A 22352-nucleotide genomic window follows, 5' to 3' on the forward strand; every position below is an offset into this window, starting at 1 on the left:
AATTTTTGCGAACGCATGCAATTTTATCCAATCGTGGAACCAATTCAATTCTCATCATTTTTGCATACAATGATCCCAATTCCAAAGACATTCACCGTCTTCTCCTTGTTTCATTTATGGACTTCGATTTCTTTTGCAAATCTGCATTTTTTTATTTTATTTTCGTTTATAAATCAAATGAGATGTAAAACTTTCAATCTAGCCGCTTTGTGTTTGTCGTCATTTTTGTTTTGAATAAAATTAAATTTTTTGTTAGTGAGAATGAAGGAGAATGGATCTGAGATCTTGCACGCAAAAATGATGTCAATTAGTGGGTTTATGGATCAGAGACTAAGCTAGAATCCTACTTATTAGCTTATAAGGTAGGTTTATTTTTTTTTCAATATATATATATATATATATATATATATATATATATATTTGTAGTGAAGCTCTGGTTTCAGTCAAATCAATTTTGCTGATATGATTATGATGAAATGTCATGTTAGTTAGTGTTAAATTGTATAGAAATTAAAGATGGTTTGCGTCTTTCATTCATCGATCTTTCAATTGATGGTATTTTTTTATGGATTATCATGAAGTTGTCACTGGTCCATTGCATAAATTTAGTTCTTCTTTAGGAGTTGGAATTAAGTTTTGCAATAATATAATTAGAATGAGTAAATTTTTGGAGTAATAATGAACTAATGAAGTAAATGAACCCTAGCCGAAATGGTAATTAGTTAGAATATTTAAGAATTATATTTGTTTTGTTGTTTTGATTGATATGAGTTGAGAGAAGTTGTTCTTATAAAGTGATGGTTGAGAAAAGTGTGTTTAATTTGTATCTCCCCGTATTGTGACAGAGGTAGGGAAAAAAATTTGTGTTTGGATTACAAAGAGGAATATAGATTCTCAGACCTAAACTTTTTAATGAACTTTTGTTTTTGAGCATGTTTTTATTTTTATAAAGGAAAAGTCTAGGAGACCAGCAGTTTATTGAATTTTGGTCAGTATGTAATCAGCAGAAGAAGGTGAGCCATTGGATAAAATCTCATACCAATCTCACACCATCAAATCACCATTGATGACTAGTTAATGGCTAACAATCACAAAAATTGCTGGCCCTAGCATTGCTCTTTTCATAATATTCCTATTTCTCTTCCAGTAACTTTATCATCAACTATTCCCCTCATTCTCCTGCGCTACAACCAATTAGTTATACTGTAATAACCATCATTAATCTTTTAAAGAAAAGGTTAAACTTGATTACCTATCTAAAACTCTAAGAGTTAAAAATAAATAGCAACTCTCTATATCCTAAAATTAACTAAATCAAAATATCACTCATGACCTTATTGTCACATAATAAAATGTGTTCATAATATTGTGATAACTTCATGACATGCATTATTCATATCATAGAGGTTTGGATGCTACAAGTTTATTTTGATTGAATAAATAATTTTGTTATTCTAAAAATTTGATGACACTTTTATCATATTAAATAGAAAAGCTTTACATTCAAATTATTTATCTAATAAAGTCTAACCCAATTATTATAATGTATTTTTCGTTCAGCCGCTTTTTTTGTTTTGTAATTTTTCTTCTTCTCGCATATCGTTGCCGTTACTGCCTCTTTTTTATTTCTTTTTCGTTATTGTCGTCATCACCACCACCTCCTTCTCTTTCTCCTCCTTCCTTTCTTATTTGAATTTATTTTCCTTATTCTTTTCCTTCCTCCTCCATCGTTATCATCATCGCTATATCGTCGTTATTATCATTTTCTTTTCCTTTTTTATTCTCTTTTAAATTTTTGCATGTAAGATTTTAATTCATTAAGTGTGCATTCAAGTCTAATTGAAAAGCAATGCTCTTGAAAGAAGTAAGAGTAACAAAAAAAAACTTTTAAAAAATCATTAAATTTTTGTTTCTGTATTTTTGTAATAATACTTTGGTGTCAAAATTAGGAAATTTCAATGTTTTTTTGTTTTTGGAAAAAATTCAATCCAATAAATGTGAACCTACATTCATGCAACTAAATAAGATTCGAATATAGTACAAACATGTTAATTTAAGTAATGTTGGTGTTATCTTGTGATATTTTAATATGCAATTTATTTTTTACATTCATTTAATTAAATAAGATTATAATACGTGTTCATTCAAGTCTACACACTTTCACTAATGAAACTGATTTTTGTTTATTTGAACCGACTTGATTGAACTTAGTTACCAAAAAAACTTAAATGTGTAATATGGACTACATGTCAAAATAGAACTATGCTCATTTGGACTCGGAAGGCCTAGAGGAAGTGAGGAACCAATATACCATTTTTTTGTGGCCTGATAATGAACAAAATTGGTATTACAAAAAAACATTCTAAAAAACGTAAAAAAAAGAACAAAATTGGTAATATTGTAAAAAGATTATGTTAGTTTGAGGCTTTGAGCCAACTAACACCATCCACCATAAATAAATAAACTCAGTGCAGCAACACCCTAAGTCTCTAACCCTAATCACAATTAGAAAAAACAAAACAAAACACTGCATTCAAAAAAATATTTTCATATAATATTTCCATTAAGATTAATAGAAATTAGAAACCAGAAACAAGAAAAGGACTAGAGCAAAAGGCTTTGTGCTCGTTTCAGTTTGGGAAAACGCCCACGAATCAAATGTAGAATCCAAATTAAAAAAGGTCCCTTTATACTTTGGGCCACTTTTCATTGTTTCCGATACCTAGAAAAAAGAAAAAGAAAAAACCATTTTCTTTTCGTGTGAAAATGATATAACAAAAAGTTTCTTTAATTAATTAATATAAGTTAAAAAATGATTTTGTTTCGGTAATGACTAATGAGTGTAAAATAATTTTACATTTTAAGTTGAACACGGAGGAAACAGAAACTATTTTGTTTCTCCAAGGTAGTAGATTTTATTTCCGTGAAAATAAAATAGATGGTAACATGGGTGGAAACAAATTATTTTGCTAACAAGTCACAAAAAAAAACTATTTTGCTAACAATTATTATTAAACACTCATAAAAACGTATTTTTTACTTTTAACATTTTAACTAATTTTTTTCTCACTCATTAGCAAATTTTGTTGAATTCTAATCCTTTCACATTTATAACAAGTGCACATAAAAAATCATACATATATAAAATACATATTATAAATATATGTAATAATGTATTTATTTATATATAAATATATCATAATTTATTTGATAAGCAACTTTTTATGTGTATATAATCCTTTTATTATTAATCACAAAATAATAATTTTGTATACTTTGTGCTATATAAGGGTAATAAATAAAATGTATTTTGACTTGCACATATGCCAATAATAATAATAAAACTGATGCATATTAAAATCACCCATTAAGAATTATTTAGTAAAATATATACAAAATTTAAGCTTTTATATTATTGTTAAGTAAATAAATTTAAAAACTTTCATCGAACATATTCCATGTAAATCAAATAAAAAAATCTCAGCTACCATAAAAAAAAATACATTCAATAAATGCCATTAAGTTTGTCTTAATAGTGGGTTTGACTCTTTTGTAGAAGTAGAGGTGGCAACGGAGCGAGTAGGGGCGGGTTTTTGTTTTACTTGATTCCGCTCTGCCGTACACCAACCCGCATAGAATCCCTCACTTCTATCTGCGGGTAGTAAAACGCTGAACCCTAACCCGTTCCTGCGGGTACCTGTTCCTCCTTTATCCGTTCCTATAATTATTAAAATCCAATAAATAAAATTAAATTTCAATATTTATATAACCATCATCACATACATAACATAAATTAAAGTAAAAATTTAAATATGATACAATATTGTTAATTATTTATTAATTATTTTACATATATTATACATATTATATATTAAAATAATATATATTACATATATAACGGGACGAGTATTGTCTAAACCGACCCCGTCCTATCCCTCCCAAGAACCCATCCCGCTAAAAATCCGCCCTGAGCGGATAGGAGCGGGTGGGTACCCGCAGGTTCCTATGTAGAGCTTAGCCTCTCCTATTTATACTCTCTTTTCATTCCCAATTTATATTGACCTAATTTTTGGGGAAGCATGCGGCTTCTTTCAACAGCGGAACCATTCAATTCTCATCATTTTTGCATGCAATGATCCTAGTTCCATAGATATTTTCCATCTTCATCCATGGACTTCGATTCTGCAAATCTGTATTTTTTTATTTTTGTTTATAAATAAAAAAGATGCAAAATATTTAATTTAGCCGCTTTGATTGTATCTATTGTCATTTTTTTAAATAAAATTAGATTTTTATTTGGTGGGGTAGAGGAGAATAGATCTGAGATCTTGCACGCAAAAATGATGTCAGTTAATGTGTTCTAATTTTTGCGAACGCATGCAGTTTCTTCCAATTGCGGAACCCATTTAATTCTCATCATTTTTGCATGCAATGATCCTAATTCCAAAGAGATTCACCGTCTTCTCCTTGTTTCATCTATGGACTTGCGATTTCTTTTGCACATCTGTATTTTATATTTTATTTTTGTTGATAAATCAAATGAGATGTAAAACTTTCAATCTAGCCGTTCTGTGTTTATCGTCATTTTTGTTTCGAATAAAATTAAATTTTTGGTTGGTGGGGATGGAGGAAAATGGATCTGAGATCTTGCATGCAAAAATGATGTCAATTAGTGGATTCATGGATCAGAGGTAAGCCAGAATCCTACTAATTAGCTTATAAGGTAGTTTTTTTTTCAATATATATATATATATATACAGTGAAGCTCTGGTTTCAGTCAAATCAAACTTCTGCGATTTTGCTGATATGATTATGATGAAATGTCATGTTAGCTAGTGTTAAATTGGATGGAAATTAAAGATGGTTTGCGATCTTCCATTATTCGATCTTTCAAGTGATTGTATTTTTTGTATGGAATATCATGAAGTTGTCCCTGGTCCATTGCATAAATTTAGTTCTTTTTCATACATGCTCCCCTTGAAGTAGGTGTTGGAATTAAATTTTGCAGTAATTTAATTAGAATGAATAAATTTTTGGAATAATAATGAACTAATGAAGTAAATGAACATAGATTTTTGTTGTTTTGTTTGATCGAAAGTTGTTCTTATAAAGTGATGGTTGAGAAAAGTGTGTTTAATTTGTATCTCCCCATATTGTGACAGAGGTAGGGAAAAAAATTTGTCTTTGGGTTAAAAGAGGGATATAGACTCTGTATGCCAGACCTAAACTTTTTAATGAACTTTTGTTTTTTTAGCTTGTTCTTATTTTCATAATATTCCTATTTCTCTTCCAATAACTTTATCATCAATTATTCCACTCATTCTCTTGCACTACATGGTAAATAATTTTAATAATTTTATCCAACAGATTAGATTACTTCAATTTGAAAAAGCTAATCCAAAGAATTTCACTTTCATCCAAATGCGGAGAGAGATGTAAAACCATTGTGAGAATAGTAATAAAATTTTAATTCACAATCATTTCGATGGCAATGCCAAAAAAATTATGATAGGGTAGGTGAAAATAAAAAGCTAATAAAAAATGTATGTCATGTATGTTTTGTTGTTTTTATTTTTGTTATTTGTACCGAAAACTCCCTTTATTGGGTGGAAGTTGCTGTAACAACAATTAAAAAATAAGAGAAAGTAAAGACTCACATGTATGAGCTGTTTGTGAAGTTAATAATTAAAAGTAACTGGATAATAATTTAGTTTAACATGTTACATTATTTAACAATTTTTAACTAATAATTTTAGTTGAGTTTCATTTTCATCATAAAAAAAATTATCACCAAATTTTATATTCAGACAAACTTAAACCAAATTGATTTTCTCTCTCCATATCTATTGTCTTACAACAGGTACAAAAGAACTAAATACACTTTTTGTTTTTTCAATTTATTTTATTTTTTTGCCCTTACACTATACACGTTCACACACACTTTATTATGGATTTCTATAGTAATGTTAGAAATTTTTTTATAGGGAAAGTATGAGGAGTCATAGAGGTTTATGGAATATTAGAGATATAATAATTAGTGTTACTTTTTTTCATTAGTTAAAGTTTTTGGGATGAGTGGTATCATGACATGGTAGTAGAGTACAAGTCAACACCAGTAGTGTCACCAAAACCTCAGAAACCATCTGGTTCTGATAACATGTAGCAATCGAAAGAGAAAATGGGAGGATATTTACGGAATTATGAAAAAATTAATAATTAACTATTTTTATCGAACAAAACTTATTTTTATATAGTTTTCAATTTTTTATTGTTAGTGTTGTTAGCGTCCAAATTTTGTATATAGAAATGAATATTTACTCTCTTTTTTTCGCATTCTTTCTATTTATTGGACTAGACATTATAATTGGCTAAACTTAAGCAAAATCAGGCCTAACCAGATTAGATCATTTTCACATCTTTTCACCTCTCTTTTTTCTAAACGTAGTGACTCATTGTATAAAATTATTCTATTAGGATCGAAATCTTTTATGAAATTTACAAGTTTGTTAGGATTATGGCTTTAAATTATATTAAACAAAGGTCAGTTTAGCAGCTTGACGTCAACAATGCATTCTTTTGTAGCAATTTATGGAAGTGGTATACATGGAGTTGCCACCGAGCCTCTCTTCAAGTCTTCCAAAATAATATTGTCATCTCCACAAATATTTGTATGGATTGCACCAATCTAGTCAAGTGTAAGTATAAAAAACTCCCCAATCTTTTTCTTTCTCGTGGATATCAACACACTGTGTGAATCTTGCTAATATATGTTGATGATATTGTGCTTATTGAAAATTCCATTTACGAGATTACCACCATTAAGCGAATCTTAGAATCTCATTCTAGAATTAAGGATATTGGGAAATTAAAGTATTTTTTTTGATACTAAAGTAACTCGTTATAGCAAAGAGATAGCGCTTTCACACCATTAAATATTACTGGGACCTTTTGACTAATTCTAGTCTTTTGGGAGCTAAGTTCATTAGGTTGTGTTTTCGTTTATAAAGACAGGATGTTGGGACCTTTTGACTAATTCTAGATCAATATTTATATATATATGGTGCATATAGAGATATGACCATTGAATTGACTCACTTTGAGAATTCATAATAGTTATAATTATCGTATATTTGTCAATAGGATATTCTCAAGATGAATATAGTAATGGAGTTTCTTTTGACCTGCGACTGTCATAGTAATTAATAATGTATTTATTATACTTTGATTCCGGATACCAAATACCCTAAGATGCTACTAGTTGAATGGATATTGGGTATGATTTAAATAATTGTAGAATTAATAATTAATCAATAAAAAATCGGTCAACTCTCAATACATAATTTGAGCTCTATGATTATAATAACTGTGATGAATAAAACCTTGGCCAAGAAGATTGAATGAATGAAGAAATAAGTTTCTTAGGTCATTCAGAGTTCGTTATAATAATGTTAATAAGTTAGAATTTGACAATTAAATCATACTCTAAGGAATAACCAAAAGTTAGAAAGATAGAATGAATTATATTTTGTTCTTATCATGTTTTTAGTAAAAATATATTACTTTATACTATTAGGTTGTTGAGGAGTATTGTTAGACACCAACCTTGATTAGTAAATTTAGTATAACTAATTTACTACCCACTTAGTATTGAACATATGGGGTCACACACTAACGAGTGTTTTAATTTTTGCTGCAGCAATTATTTAATTAATATTTTGATTTGATCAAATAAATAATTATATTAATTTAAATAGAATATTAATGTATTATTTACTAACACCAAGAATATAATAATAGTATGATAATTGAGAATGATATTTGAGAATAATTAGTTATTTTATTTCTAATTTAAATTCTAAATTTGGATGAGATCCTAACTGATTACGTTTCAAATTGAGTTATGATATGATTCATAAATTTTAAAGCTTCAAGTTTAAAATAACAAGATATGATTTAAATTTGAATTGAGATTCAAATTTAAAATCAGTAACAAATCTCATACTATATATATGTATGTCAAGAGTAGAGGAAAATCGTGAGAAAGTGTTTTATTCCTTTACCTCTACACACATAAACGTATGTGAGTCTAATTCTTGGAGAAGAATTTTATGGCGTGTAAAGAGTTGCATGAGATTTCTCAATTTAGATTAGATGTTCATTAGTCAAGGAGTTGACAGCAAATGTTAGTCTTGGTGTGGATACACATAGAGTCTTTGTAGAATCGAAGAATAAGGTTTTTACTAAAGCGTTCGAAGGTATATAATTTAGATCTGATCTATATATATTATTTGAATAAAGTTTAAGCACAAAATAAATCTTTAGGATTATTTTTTTTCCACTGTGTGTTGTGAATACATGTTAATCCTTCACATTCTGAATTTGAATATCGATATATTATGGATTTAAATAAGGTGCACTTTTGGTCTGAACTTATTTTGAATTGAGTTTATTTGTGTGTCGTTATCATTAAGTAATTGTAGTGCATTATGGATTTAAATAAAGTGTATTTGTAGTCTGAACTTATTTTAAACTAAGATTGTTTATGTGTCGTCATTATTAAAAAATTTCGGTATATTCTAGATTTGAATTGTTATACATATAAAAAGAAGACAACGATGATAATAATAATGATAATGATAATGAAAAAGAAACATGAGAAAAAAAAGGTGAAAAAAAAGCCACAAATATATTAAAAGTCATCTAAATTTTTGGGACAAATAGACATAAAAGACACCGAAGATTTATAAGTACGATATCGAAAAAATTTTATATTACACCAAATTGTGTTTTAAAATGCACCGAAACTACCATTAAACATAACATAAATAGACTCATGGAAAAAACAAATCAAAAAAATTTGATCCAAAATCTTCAAATCAGATCAAAGAGCATTAATCGTAAACAAAGAGAATGCTGAGAATGAAGAGAACATAAAAAGGGAAGAAAACACAAAGAAGGTAGAAAAAGTTGAGAAAATTGAAAAAAAAAATTTGCATAAAAGACGCAGTTATATATAGTCGCACATTAGGTAAAAAAAATTGTTAGAGATAGTGACGTATGAAACTTAATTAGGTTATAGGAATTTAGTTAAACTTAGTTGGTTAAATGGCTTACCAACGGCTTGGACGTAGTGTTTTATTGTAAAAATAAATGGGTAATATTAGCTATGTTTCATTTTAAATGAAGTGATTTGCCCATGAATTTTTTACGAGAAATTTTTTTTTAAATGATTATTGACAATTATTTCGAAAGACAATGAGGTCCTCAACAAAAAAAAAAAAAATCCTTTTCAGTCCCTAATTTTTATTTTTGTGAGACTAATTAGTTTTTTTTGTCAATATTTTCTATTAATATTTACGTAATAAACCTACATGACATGTTAGACTGTTGATTTATCTATTAAGAACCAACTAAGATTAACATTTTTTTTGTAATCTCATTATCTTTTGAAGATAATTATCAAAGCTGTTTTGTTTTTATTTTTTACTTTTTTTATTTTTCTCAAATATATTAATTAAATTTATTGTATAAAACTAAAAAATATTAATAATTTTTAAATTATTTTTATTTATAAAAATTAAATTAAATTATATTAGTAATTAACTTCTCATAAAGTTAAATATTAAAAAATAAAAAGTATTTTTTTTTTAAAAACTTGGTAATCCTTCAAAAAAATTACCAAGAGTCTGATTAAGGTCTGTTGGAAAAGCTTTAAAAGTAATTTTTTTTAGCTTTTGACTTATGAAAAGTAGTAGTATTAATGTCTGGTGTAATTTTTAAAATTAATTGTGGTTTTCTAAAAAATTATTTAGAAACTTATAGAGAAGTTAAAAAAAATGACTTATCTCCTAATACTATTATTTTTTATCATATTTTTATAAAATAAATATTTTAAAATTAAAAATTTAAATACAAAATAACTTATTTATAAACTACTTTTAATATAATAATCATTTATTATTTAAACTATTTTTTTCAAAAAAACTTAATTAAGTTATTTACCTAAACTAACCTTTAAGTATTCCTCATTTTTTACAGTTGTATTGCATGCAACAACTGCCTAAAAGAGTAAAAAGTCATAACTAGACATTGCCTATTAAATTAGATATTAAAAAATGGAATTATTATGTATTTATGTTATAAATTTGAATCACAAAGCAATTAGCTGTTTGAATTTATTCACTCGGGAGTAATATCGCCGGATTCGCCGCCAATTAATGCATTTTAATTTTCGTGTAAACATTTTCTTTTAACGAGAGAAATTTAAATAGCTCTTTGTTATTCCCGACTAATTAGTAATGATCAACATCATCAAGATTGGTTTAATAGTGGGATCCTTGAATGATATGTAAATTTTAGGAAAATTTAGGACACATTTAGTTTATCTTTATTTTTAGTATTTTTTATTTTTAAATTTTATAAAAAAATAAAAATAATAAAATTATATATTTTTTTATTTTTACTTTTTATTTTTTGTATTTTTTTCACAAAATTTTAAAATTAAAAAATAAAAAATAAAAATACAAATCTAAATGCACTTTTATTCTATTTCTAGATTATATACACATATTTAAACAATAAAATAAATCGAGATTACTTATCCATTTAAAGTTAATGTAAATATATAAAAACAAATACGATTATTAGAAATATTAGGCGGCAAGTATTTTTAAAATTAAGTTTAACTAAGTTAAGATTATTATACATACACACTCTGTTGTTTTTTTCAATATCGTTATCGTTTTTTTTTTCTGCTTTGGTTTGATTTTTTTTTTCTCTCGTCATTCTACTTTGTTACCAACTCTTATTTATATTTGTGTTGTGTTTTATGGAAGTGTGTTCGTAGATGTGTCTAATAAAAATGTTTTTTTTATAACTGTGTTTAATAACTATCTTTTTTCTGGATGTGTCTCTTTATATATGTATTTAAAATATATATTAATTATTAGACACATCTACGAACACACTTCTATAAAACACAATTATAAATAAGAGTTGGCAGAATAGATATGCTGTTGGTAACGTAGCGGAACAAAAAAAAATATTTAACTCGGTCTTCATTTTTTATTTTTTGGAATTAATTAGTTTTTGTGCAAAAAAAATAATATTGACTTTTTTTTGACATAAGAGTTAATCAGTCATATAAAAATAAAGTTTAGGAGTCCAATTGAATATTTTTTTTTGTCAAGAATTTCGTTGTCTTTTGAAGTAGTTGTCTGTTTAGGATTTTTTCTCTATAATTTTTTATTATTTAATATTTTTTATATTTTTTAATTTTATTTAAAAAATATAAAATAAGAAATTACATTTTATTAAACAATTAAAAAAATAATGTGAGACTGTCCAACGTGTTAATCGAATATATCGGCTCTGAGCGGGTAAACGTCTCTTCATTTCTCTTCCCAGTTCTTCTTCCCTCAGTTCTCCTCACTCTTTCTCCCTTCTGTCCCAAACGACGTCGTTTCACTTCCTCTCTTCCCTCTCCATTCTCCACTGCTACCTAGGGTTTCCCTTCCCTTTCATCACCATTATCATAGTAATAGTAAGTAACATTCTTCCTTCTCTCTTTCTTTAATTGCACTTTTTGACTTTTGCTGTTTTCCTAACCTGCATTGCAATTGCTGCATGCAGCTGTTATCTTCTTGAAAATGCAAGTTTTAAAGCTTTCGAGCTTCGTTCTGTTTATGAGCCATTTTCTCTTTCAAATGAGATTTTTTTTTTTTTTTAATTTTTTTTGTAACAAGACTAAAGCATTCACAAGTTAGCTTTCTGAACTTTCATCGCTCTTTGATTTTTGATATAATAGCACGTAATGCGCTGTTAATGTTTCTCACTTCTTGATCCTCTTTATGCAGATGAGTTTTGTCCTTAAAAAGGATCGGAAAACTATATGCAGTGTCAAGTCCACAAACGCGCCTACTGAACTGTATGAATTATTCTTCTTACTGAAGCATACTTTAGTTTTCTATATTCTTTAGCATTTATTGTGTGTGATTCATTTGCTGACGTGAAAAAAGTTTTTGCAGGTCCAATGAGTTGAACATACATACAATGAAACATATGAAAGTATCAGGAATTTCCATGTTGCCCCAGTTTTCATTGGACCCTGCCCCAGAAAATTCGCATGAAAAGCACGAGTGGAGAAGGTTCTTGGATTTCCTGCACAAGTATGACATGGTGTGCTACTTCTATTAATTATTATTTCAGCTCTGGCATGCATATGTTTGTGATTATGATGAAATCCTTTATTTATAATGGTTGCTATAATTGTTAGCACGGTTTAATGCCAATTAGGCCTCGTTTGATATAACTGTCTCAAGAAAAAAATATAAACACTGGGAGGCATAAATCTATTTGAGGAAGGTCTAGGCATAAAATACAAGATGTCTCTGTTCTAGGGCAAAGTTTGCCTAATTTTGTATCCACTAGAGCGGGAGCAGAAGGGGACCAAGGAAGAGATGCTACTCTTATGTCTTATCTCTGACACCTGTCTCTGTATCTTTTGTTCTCAACTTAAGCATATGCATGTTTGGCTACATGATTCTATGTGTCTATTAAAAACTAAAAGATTATGTATCAAAACAAGAAAAAGAACTGAAATATTCATTTGATGACAATAAAACAACACATAATGGGATTTTGTGATTAATGAGTGTGATTTATCCTATCCGTTAATCACTTTTCACTGTCTTTGCAATGTCTAAGACTCATTTTTGGCAGATTGCTATTGCAGACTTTGAGCCATACAAGTTTTACATTCTGCCCCCTGCTAAAGCCTCGACATCTACCCGAGTTAGTGTTGCCTATCGGATAGGCAAGACATGCGTTGTGGATAGTAGACCACGGGATTGCGAATCAGGTATGCATTCTATGGTACATCGAATTTTATTTTTCTCTTAAAACAATGTAATCAGTTAATACTTCAGTTAAAATAATCTCATGCACATTATTTCAATCTATTTGTGATCTAATTAATTGATGGCTTGGCACGCATTTATTCTTTTTGTGCATTGTGTTGTATTTTATTGTTTGTTTTTGAGGTGTAGCTGTAGCATGTTGTTTGTAGCTCTGGTTTATCTATAATTTGGGAGTTTGCTTTTCCTTTCCAAATGGTGAAGATGACTATGGAGTCCTATATTTGAATCTTAGTTTCTCCTGGTCATTTAAATTGGTGAAGTAATTTGGACTAGATAATTCTTTAGCAGGTTCGCACTTGGCTGAGGAGCATCGCCGACCTAATACTTCGATGATGAGAGGCCCAGCAAATGGTGCAGAAGTTTGTTCCTCTGATCCTAACTGCCCTCAAACTGATGATTGTGCCAACCATTCTATGAGTGAAACTTGTGATGAATTGAAAAGTAAAACTCATATGAAGCAGGATAGACTCTTCGAGAAAAATTACATACGAGCAGACCCAAGTTACCTAAAAACTCTTGGTCAAGCTCATTCTGGATGGATTTTTGGTGGGATAGCTGAGCTTGTTGATAATTCAAGGGATGCCAAAGCCTCCAAGTAGGTTTTTTGTTTCTTGTTGGCTATTTGCTTGTTTCTCTTTGGTAGTTAACTTGCTATCTACCAGTACTTTATTTTACTCTAACTTTTCTTTCTTGGATCTACTTTCATGAAACATGAGTTTGCATTGGAAATGCTATTTTTAAAATAATTTCTTTACTTCCAAAATGGAGCTACACAAAGAGACATGTCTTGGAGGCAATTTTTAAGCCAATTTTTGTACCTTTGGGAGATGCATCTCTACCATTCCACTATGTTCTTTTTCTTCCTATTTCAAGACAGGAACCGAGTGTTTCCTTAGGATCTACAAGCATTTTTTCCCTTTCTCAAGGCAATACCTAGTCCTCTCTTTTGTAATATTCTCTGTCATCAATTGATTTCTTTTCTTTTAATTTTCCTATAAAAAAATAGTAATAAATGGTTATATCAAATCTTCAACATTAGAGGTAAAGGATCCAAGGTATTCTCTTAAAATTGTACCTATTATTGCTTGGATGTCACAGGTTGGATATTTTTGTAGAGATGATCAAGTTGAAGAAATCTGGGAAGAATGTTCCTATGTTGTCAATTATTGATAATGGTCAAGGGATGAACCATGACGAGATTGTGAAAATGGTATCGTTTGGGCATAAACAACCTGATAAAGATGTCAAGGATCACATTGGCAGATTTGGCATCGGATTCAAGGTTGTTATTTCTTTTCCTCCTTTTTGGGTTTTCCACTGCTCACCTTAGTTTTGCTCCCTTTGGGTTGATTTGTCTAATTGTCTTTGAATCTAAGGTAACTCTGTCCTTTGCCTTTGTCTTTGATGCCTATTTGAACTTCAAAGTGTTTGTGGGTGTTACATGCTGAAAAGCTTTTGTTTTCTTGGATCTCCAACAACCAGTATCTTCCTGACAAAGTCTAGTTGTTTTGTATCACTATCTTTTGGTTTTTTGGTGGCTGGTTTAAGAGAATGCTTTATGTCCATTTTACACAATTATTCTCTAATGTGAATAAAATAATAACAATGCCTTATCCTACTAGGTGGAGTTGACTACATGAATAAACAACGCCGTTGAGTTCTATCATGTATCATGTCTACAATGAGACCCTTTACATGTAGATCTCTTTTGACCACCTCATGTGTGATTTCTTTTGCCTTTCCTCTACCATTCGCTAACGTCTATCTTCCATCTAATCTACCCTCCTAACTGGATGCTTTGCCGATTTTCTTCCCACATGTCCAAACCACTAAGTGCTATTCCAACTTTCTCTCATATATCTTCGTTCTATGTTTTGTGCATACGTGTGTGATCGTTCAGCCATCTCAGCAACCTAATCTTTGGCGTTCAATGCAGGGCGAAGCATATGGTTGCCCGGTTGGTTAAATGCTATAAATGAGTGTAGTAATTCTCTATTCTTAACAATAGGACCCAGAGAATTCTTAGTTCATCATGCTATTGGTCTAGGTTTACATACAACTACATTGATCTTAGTAAAAGGTGCTTTGGATGCACGTGGTTCTAGTTAATGCCAGATAAAAAAGATCTTGGTTATAGTTTTCCTGCGATGGTCCTGGACAAGGTGATACTTGTGATATTTCAGCTTGGACGCATTTTATTTGCCGCCCAACACTATGTTTAATAAAACATAGCCGGCCTAATGGCGATAAAATTTCCCATTAAGTTTCAAGTATATTTTTTTTGTCACATATAAAACCAGACGCACTTTGCCACTTTGACAATCCCGTTTGCGTCCTATGTTTTACATCCTCCTCAATTTCTCCATTATGCTGTTCGATACACCCAAGATACTTAAAATACTTTACTTGCGATAGGATGCTTTTTCTATTTTTCACTTTTGTATTATTATTTTTCTCTCACCTACGGAACTTTCATTCCATATATTCCATCTTACCGCGGCTTATGTGCAAACCATACTCCTCTAAGGCTCTTCTCCACAACTCTCACTTTTGAATTAAAGGTTTCCTTATTTCTCCCATAAGGACAATGTCATCGGCAAAAACATGCCTAGGGTGCTGATTCCTGGATATGTTCAGTATCTCCTAAACCAATGTAAAGAGATATGGACTTAGAGATGGTCCTTAGTGCAATCCTACACCAATAGGAAATTTCTCTGTCACATTATACTCTTCTTTTCCGAGACCTTCCATAGGACCTTTCTTGATACTCTATCATATGCTTCTTTTTTTTCCAAAGCAATAAACACCATGTGTAGATCCTTTTGTTATTCTAGAGTCTCCATCATTCTCCTTAACAAGTATATATCTTAACCTTAGGTGGTAGATCTATTTGGCATAAAGCCAAACTAGTTCTTAGAGACCTATGTCTCCTATCTCAACCTATGTTCTATGACTCTCTCCCATAACTTCATGGTATGACCTATGTGCTTGATCCTTCTGTAGTTGTTACAATTTTGTATATCCTTTTTTCTTGTAAATAGGGACTAAGGTGTTTTTCCTCCACTCATTTGACATCCTCTCAGACGCTAGGATCTCGTTAAAAAGTTTGGTTAACCAACCTATGCTTTTGCCTCCGAAGCCTCTACTATGAATAAATATCTTTTATAAAATATAAGAAGAATTGAAACTAGTTAAGGCTTGTTTTGCTTGCTTGACTTTTGTGTGTTGGAATTTCTCTTAGCTTTGTGTGCTGATACCTTGGCATCATTGTGGATATTGACAGAAGCATAAATTGATCTTATACAACCCCTTGTTCTCTCACAAAACCCCATTCCAGGTTAAAAGGATGACATATAAGATAGATTTTAATTCACAGCCTTGTTTTGTTTTGTGTCAAATTATAAGATAAATAAGATCTCTTCAGTTTACACTTTGTCTTTTTGCTTGACGTTGACTGAATTCATAATTGTTTTTCCTTCGTGGTTTTCTTACTTAGACAGGAGCAATGAGGCTTGGGAGGGATGTTCTTGTTCTAACCCAGACTGCTAACTCCAGATCTTTAGCGTTTCTTTCACAATCTTTGAATGAAGGCAAAGATGTATGGAGAGTTCTATGAAATTTTGTTTTGTTGTATTTCATACATCATTAATTGTTGTTGTGGGTTTAAAAATAAATCGTCTTACTTCCAGATGGTAGATGTCATTAAACAACCCAATGCTGATTGACACGTATTTATTATTCTAAATAATGATGGAATTTCTGTTAGTTCATACTGCTATCCTTTTAAATGATTTTACTGCAGAATATTGAGATTCCAATAGTTAGTTACTGTCGGCAAGGACAACAGGTGGAAATTGACACAGCTGTTCAGTCTGAAGCTTTGGCAAAAAACAATTTGAAAGCTATTAAGGACTTTTCACCATTTGACAAGTATCTAATTGGGGAGAAGGCAGCCTTGTTTTGTGGTGCTACAGGAACACAGATCTACATATGGAACCTTGATGAATGGGGGTCAGGTTATTGTCTAGAATGGCAAGATGGACTGTTTGGTGGGAGTTCTTTCCACCAAGGCGACATTTTTGTCCGCTCTAGAAGGATTCGTTCTCGTCAAGGCCAAGTTAGTCTGAAGGTTTGGCACCACTTTTGCTTTTTCAAGTTTGTCATTTGAAACTATGTATCCTGTTTTATGTTCTGTTGCATTCAGGTTCCACTAGACTTCTCGCTACGAGCTTATTTAGAAGTCATATTCTTAGTTCCACGAATGAAGATGTTTGTTCAAGGAACACTGGTAATCCATTCTTGCACAGCTTGCTTATAATATTATGCTTTTTGGAGAATGCTTCAGTGCACTTCAAATTTCCAGGTGTGTGTTGCACCATACAATCTAATGTAAAGATTGTGGGGGCAAACATCAATTGCTTATATTGCACTATATTAATTTCTAGTCTTAGTCAGATTCAAATTGTGATTTGTTACATTTAAAAGTGACAAAAAAGGTGTATTTAAAGTGATCACAAAATTATACACTTTCTTTTTTCTCTTTTCTCTTGAAGAAATTTAAAATTTCAATATTTCATATAGCAATTTTATTTTTATCAATATGATCTTGAAATTAGATAGACTTATTCTGAAGTTTAAGAGAACTTTTTTTGAGGTACTTCGCAATTTTTTAGATCACGCAAAGAAAATAGGTAATTTTCAAATGCATCTAAACATCTTTGAAGTCTGGCTAGAGATATAAAATTAATACAGAGCACTATAAGTGATCCGTGCACCAGTGCACCTCAATCTTCCTCATTATTTCAAGGTTCTCCACACACCTTGATGATTGAAGTGCAACTAAGACAACCCTTTGTTTATACATTATAACTAGCCAGGGGCCACGGAAGTTGATGATTTATGATCTTTAAGCCTTGTTAGCTTCATTCTAATTGTTCCTCTTATCTTTGCTCAGGTTAAAAGTCGACCACTAGCAAAATTTCTAACAAAAACTGTTGTGGAATCTGGTGACATCTTGGGAAATCCTGTTGAATTAACTCTGGGATATAGTGAATTAGAATGGGAGCAGGGAAACTGTGGAATATTTTTGTACTGGCATGGTCGTTTAATTGAGGTGAGTTAGTCCACATTGTTGGAGTAACCATTATGGGGAACTTGGCATGCTATAATTTATAAACTACCATTGGAAGATACATGAACCTGATGATCTTGGATTTCATGGGTATTAATCATTCCTATGATTATTCCAGATGTGCCTGTTAGAATATAAAACAACTGATGTGCTTTTACCTGACAATTTAAGCATTATAGAATTGTTTCAAAATGATAAAGCCACTAAAAGCTAGATTTTATCTTATTTTTGTGCAATAGATGCTACTTTAACTTTCTCTTTATTTCAAAATTTCTGTTGCTCTTTTGTTTGGCTACTCTTCCAACACATTTTCATGTTTGACTGTGCATGCTTAGCTTCACTCTATATAATACTGGAGTTTATATTTGTCTGTTTTCCTTTGTAGGCTTACAAGAGAGTTGGTGGTATGATCCATAGTGCAGATGTAGGGCGGGGTATAATTGGTGTCATAGATGTGACCAATTTAATGGTATGGTCTTTTCGGATTGCATTTCCTTGAAAGCATTATGTTGCTTTGGTATCTTTTTTTTTTCCTAGACTCCAACCATTTTTCAAACATACGAGGGAATAATGTTTACATGCTTAGATAGTTTTACTTAATTTGGTTGTGTGTTGCAAATGGAATTATGTACTTTGTTAAGCTGTCTAAATGATAAGTCTTCTTTCTCTCTTTTTTTAATATTTTTATTTTTTTAACAAAAATTATTTGTCTGATGTTCCTAGATTATATTTTAGTTTGCTTGCATTGTTACGATGAGTTAATGCAATTCACATATATAAATTTTATTTTAAAAGATAGTTTAACTATTTAATATAATTAAATATATTTAATGACATGAAGATCTAAAAATTAAAAAGTACATATATGAGGAAATACATGTTCTTGATTTAATTAGTTTCCATCTTTGATCCTTGTATTTTGCAATGCTATTTTATGTTCTTTGCATTCTGCCAAGGATTTTCTATTCTCAAGAGCCTCAGTTATACTTATGTTCTGCCTACTTTTCATGGAACTTACTTTGAGTAAATTTCTCCAATTGAACTTCTAAAGAATTTTCTAATACCTGTATCTTATGGGAATCAATGTTGTTATCAGAGTCTTTACTTGAATGCTGTCAACAATTATTTGTTCATTTTATCTAAAAACACACTTTCTTTACATCTTAACTCCTGTACTTGTTTTGTGCTTACTGGCATAGGATGATAAGGATGGCCGTGTTTGGGTGCATAACAACAAGCAGGGATTTCAAGACTCTGAGTCATATGCGCTACTTGAGGAGTGGCTTGCGAAAAAAGCAGATGAATACTGGGACAAAAATTTTGATTCACTTAAGTTGGTAAAGCTCTTCTGAAAATTCTATTGTTCTATTGTAATAATAGAGGGGTTGCTTCTCAATTTATCATTGCTATTTCTTGTTTTGAGTAACAGAATTTGCTTGTAATTAGGTAAACGTTGTGTTAATAGTTATGTTCATCTTATGAGACATGTTAGAAATTTGACATTCACTTTGGTTTTCCTCCTACACTAGTATCTCTGGTTGAATGGGAGAATAAACTGATGTTTTAAATGGATAAATAGGGGGTTAGAAGTCACTATTCATGCTACAAACTCCAATTTTTTACATATATATCTTTGTTTACTAGGGAAATGTGCTGAACTGTACTTTCGTTTCTTTTTCCAGCATAAAGATAATTGTATCTACAAACCTGATTCCGAATGGGTGCAATGTGACAAGTGCAGAAAGTGGAGAATGTTACCTCATAACTATGACGTCGAAAAATTACCTATGCAATGGTATCCTAAACGATAGTCCATTTCATATTTGCTTGAGTAACTGTGTTTTCATGTCATGAAAATTTGCTCTATATTTCATGATTACTTATGTTGCATTATTAATCCTTTTGCAATTATTGCTATTTTAGGTTCTGCTATATGCAGCCTTTTGGGGGTCAATGTTCAGATGAAGAACAAAAGATGGCACCTGGCACAGTTAATCTTTCCGATAAGCGTTCAGGATATGACTGCAAGCATAAAGATTCTGATAGGATAAAGATGGAAGGTGTTACGAATGCCTCTGGTGAAGGTTAGGCATCTGCTCATTTAGTATTTACAAACCAGTAGATGATATTTGCACGATTGTTTTTAAAAGTCTGCTTAACACCAAATGTTACTTGTTAGATATAATAATTGTTCCTTTTAACTCTTGTTCTAGCAAAAAAAGGGCTAGGTTTGAAGTTAGGACCAACACTGTATTGTGAAGTTCACTTCTGTTTAGTCTCAAGACTTTCAGGATACACTTGTGAGGTCACTTGAACCAACAAATTCGAGGTTTTTTTTTTTTTGTTTTTTGTGTTTGGGGAAAATTGGCTTTATTTAATTAAAGATGATTAAATATACTCTGTAACAATGAGAACTTTCTCAAAGTTGTCTTCAATTAATTGTTTTCCATTTTTTTTAAATGATGTTGAAGTGAACCCTAAAATAAGTTCCACTAGAGCACAAATATTACATAGTCTTCTAGTCCTTGGTTTTTCAGAAGCCTTTGCTTTGTGTGATGAACATGGCAGATGAGAGAAGGGTGAGCTTCCAGATTGAGGAGACCAAACCTCAGGTGTTAAAGAGGTTGAGAAGAGGACCTCCATCTCCGAATCATGAGAATGCAAAGTCTAGATCACCTTCCTCAACAAAGCTGTATGAAGAACATACAGCTGAGAAGAGGGTGAGGTTTGAAATTGAAAAACCTTCGGCCTTACAGAGGTTGAGAAGAGGACCTCCTCCATCTCCAAATCATGAGAATTCAAAGTCTAGATCACCTTCCTCAACAAAACTGTATGATGAAAATACAGCTGAGAAGAGGGTGAGGTTTAAAATTGAAAACACCAGACCTTCGGCCTTACAGAGGTTGGGAAGAGGACCTCCATCTCCAAATCATGAGGATTCAAAGTCTAGATCACCTTCCTCAACAAGGCCGGGAAAGGTGCACCCACTCCGATAGAATTTTGCAGGCTACAAAAACCACATGAAAAGTTGTTTATATTTTGTTTTATTTTCTGCTGTGCTGGTGTATAGGGAAATCTTAGAAAATATTTTGTTCAGTGGAAGGATATATGTCAATGAATCTTGTTCGACTTGAATTTAGTCTATAGATAATATAAATAAAGTCTGTATTATATTTCCCAATGCTATGGTTCAACATTGCAGGTACTGTTTTTACTTATTTACTAACAATTGCACTAGAAGGAAATGATGTTATAGGAAAAGCATACTTATGTGCATTAAAAACTTCAAAGTTTTATTCTCCCTAAACTGTATTGCTAATAAGTGTTCTTGTTACTTGTTAGCAAAATTTTTCTACTTTTGAGTATGCCTTTTTCGATTCTCAATCATTTGTCTGAATGATAAAATATCTCTTCACAAATCGAAAATCTCTAATTGGATTTTAACCATCCAAGTAATTGATCTAAGTAGTCTAGACACATTAATAAGTCACCATTTAAAGGGGTAATTTAGACTAATTACTTGGATAATCAAGGACCGATTTGGAATTTTCAAATTGTGGAAGGATGCCTTGTCTTTTGAAAAAAAAAAGGCCCGGATTGAAAATGACATTTAATTTTTATTTTTAAGGTTTTGCGAAAATTTAAAGAACAGCCATAAAAGATTTGAAAAAATACCAAATTTAAAATGATAGAATATTAGTGGTGGCAAAATCATAATTTTAACATTATAGCCCAATTTTCTATAATTAATATTTATCCTTCAAAATCTACAATGTTTTTAGTTTAAGCTTTTTTGTTATAATTGGTTTATTTTTGTCTATAATATTATTATTTGAAAAAAAATGGATAAATTTATACCAAAAGTATATTCAAAATCAAGAAACGAAAATCTAAAAATAAATAACAATTATACATCAAATAATTAAAATAAATGGTTTCACGATAACTTTTATTCCTTTATTTGTTTTACGTGTGTTATTTTATAGCAGAGTTCAAACCATATTTTTTCAATGTTCACTCCCAATAATTTTGCTGTTCTTAGTATTCTGAACAAATCATCTTTTGTTACAGAAAAAAAGAATAACATTTGGTTCTTTTGATAAAAAACTGAAAAAAATTCTTACTATGATTATGCATGGATGTTAAATTAATTTGCTTGTATTTTGCCCAACACCCACTCGTGTGCATGATGAGAAATCAATATATCATGATTTAGGTTTTAAATCTATATCTGAAAAAAAATAAAAGAAAACTCATTCACTAACACGACACACAATAATAAAATAGCTACATCTATATGATAA

General features: G+C 30.5%; 1 protein-coding gene across 19 annotated transcripts; it reads left to right on the top strand.

The window, feature by feature from the left end:
* Positions 1–3899: 3899 nt before the first annotated feature.
* Positions 3900–21229, top strand: LOC112747625 (uncharacterized). Of its 19 annotated transcripts, none has more exons than XM_072217502.1 (16): positions 3900–4691; positions 6583–6695; positions 11856–11926; positions 12027–12177; positions 12721–12859; positions 13203–13512; positions 14016–14199; positions 16414–16515; positions 16720–17046; positions 17122–17205; positions 17872–18030; positions 18434–18517; positions 19248–19385; positions 19731–19843; positions 19972–20132; positions 20617–21229. In XM_072217502.1, exons 3-16 carry the CDS (start codon positions 11856–11858, stop codon positions 21042–21044), a joined length of 2451 nt encoding a protein of 816 aa, XP_072073603.1. In that variant the 5' UTR covers positions 3900–4691; positions 6583–6695; the 3' UTR covers positions 21045–21229. The 19 variants fall into 19 exon arrangements, with proteins under 19 accessions (XP_072073603.1, XP_072073606.1, XP_072073616.1 ...); XM_072217505.1 differs by having other exon boundaries at positions 13206–13512; XM_072217515.1 differs by having other exon boundaries at positions 12734–12859.
* The last annotated feature ends 1123 nt before the right edge of the window (positions 21230–22352 follow it).

Source organism: Arachis hypogaea, chromosome 15 (assembly GCF_003086295.3).
Source record: "Arachis hypogaea cultivar Tifrunner chromosome 15, arahy.Tifrunner.gnm2.J5K5, whole genome shotgun sequence".
NCBI classification, from domain to species: Eukaryota; Viridiplantae; Streptophyta; class Magnoliopsida; order Fabales; family Fabaceae; genus Arachis; species Arachis hypogaea.

What these genes read in the sequence shown, in the direction of transcription:
- LOC112747625 (XM_072217502.1), top strand. Translation starts at nt 11,856, where the DNA reads ATGAGTTTTGTCCTTAAAAAGGATCGGAAAACTATATGCAGTGTCAAG. An exon ending in ACCACGGGATTGCGAATCAG is followed by an intron (nt 12,860 to 13,202) that starts GTATGCATTCTA and finishes ATAATTCTTTAG; the next exon opens with CAGGTTCGCACTTGGCTGAG. An exon ending in AAGGCCAAGTTAGTCTGAAG is followed by an intron (nt 17,047 to 17,121) that starts GTTTGGCACCAC and finishes TGTTGCATTCAG; the next exon opens with GTTCCACTAGACTTCTCGCT.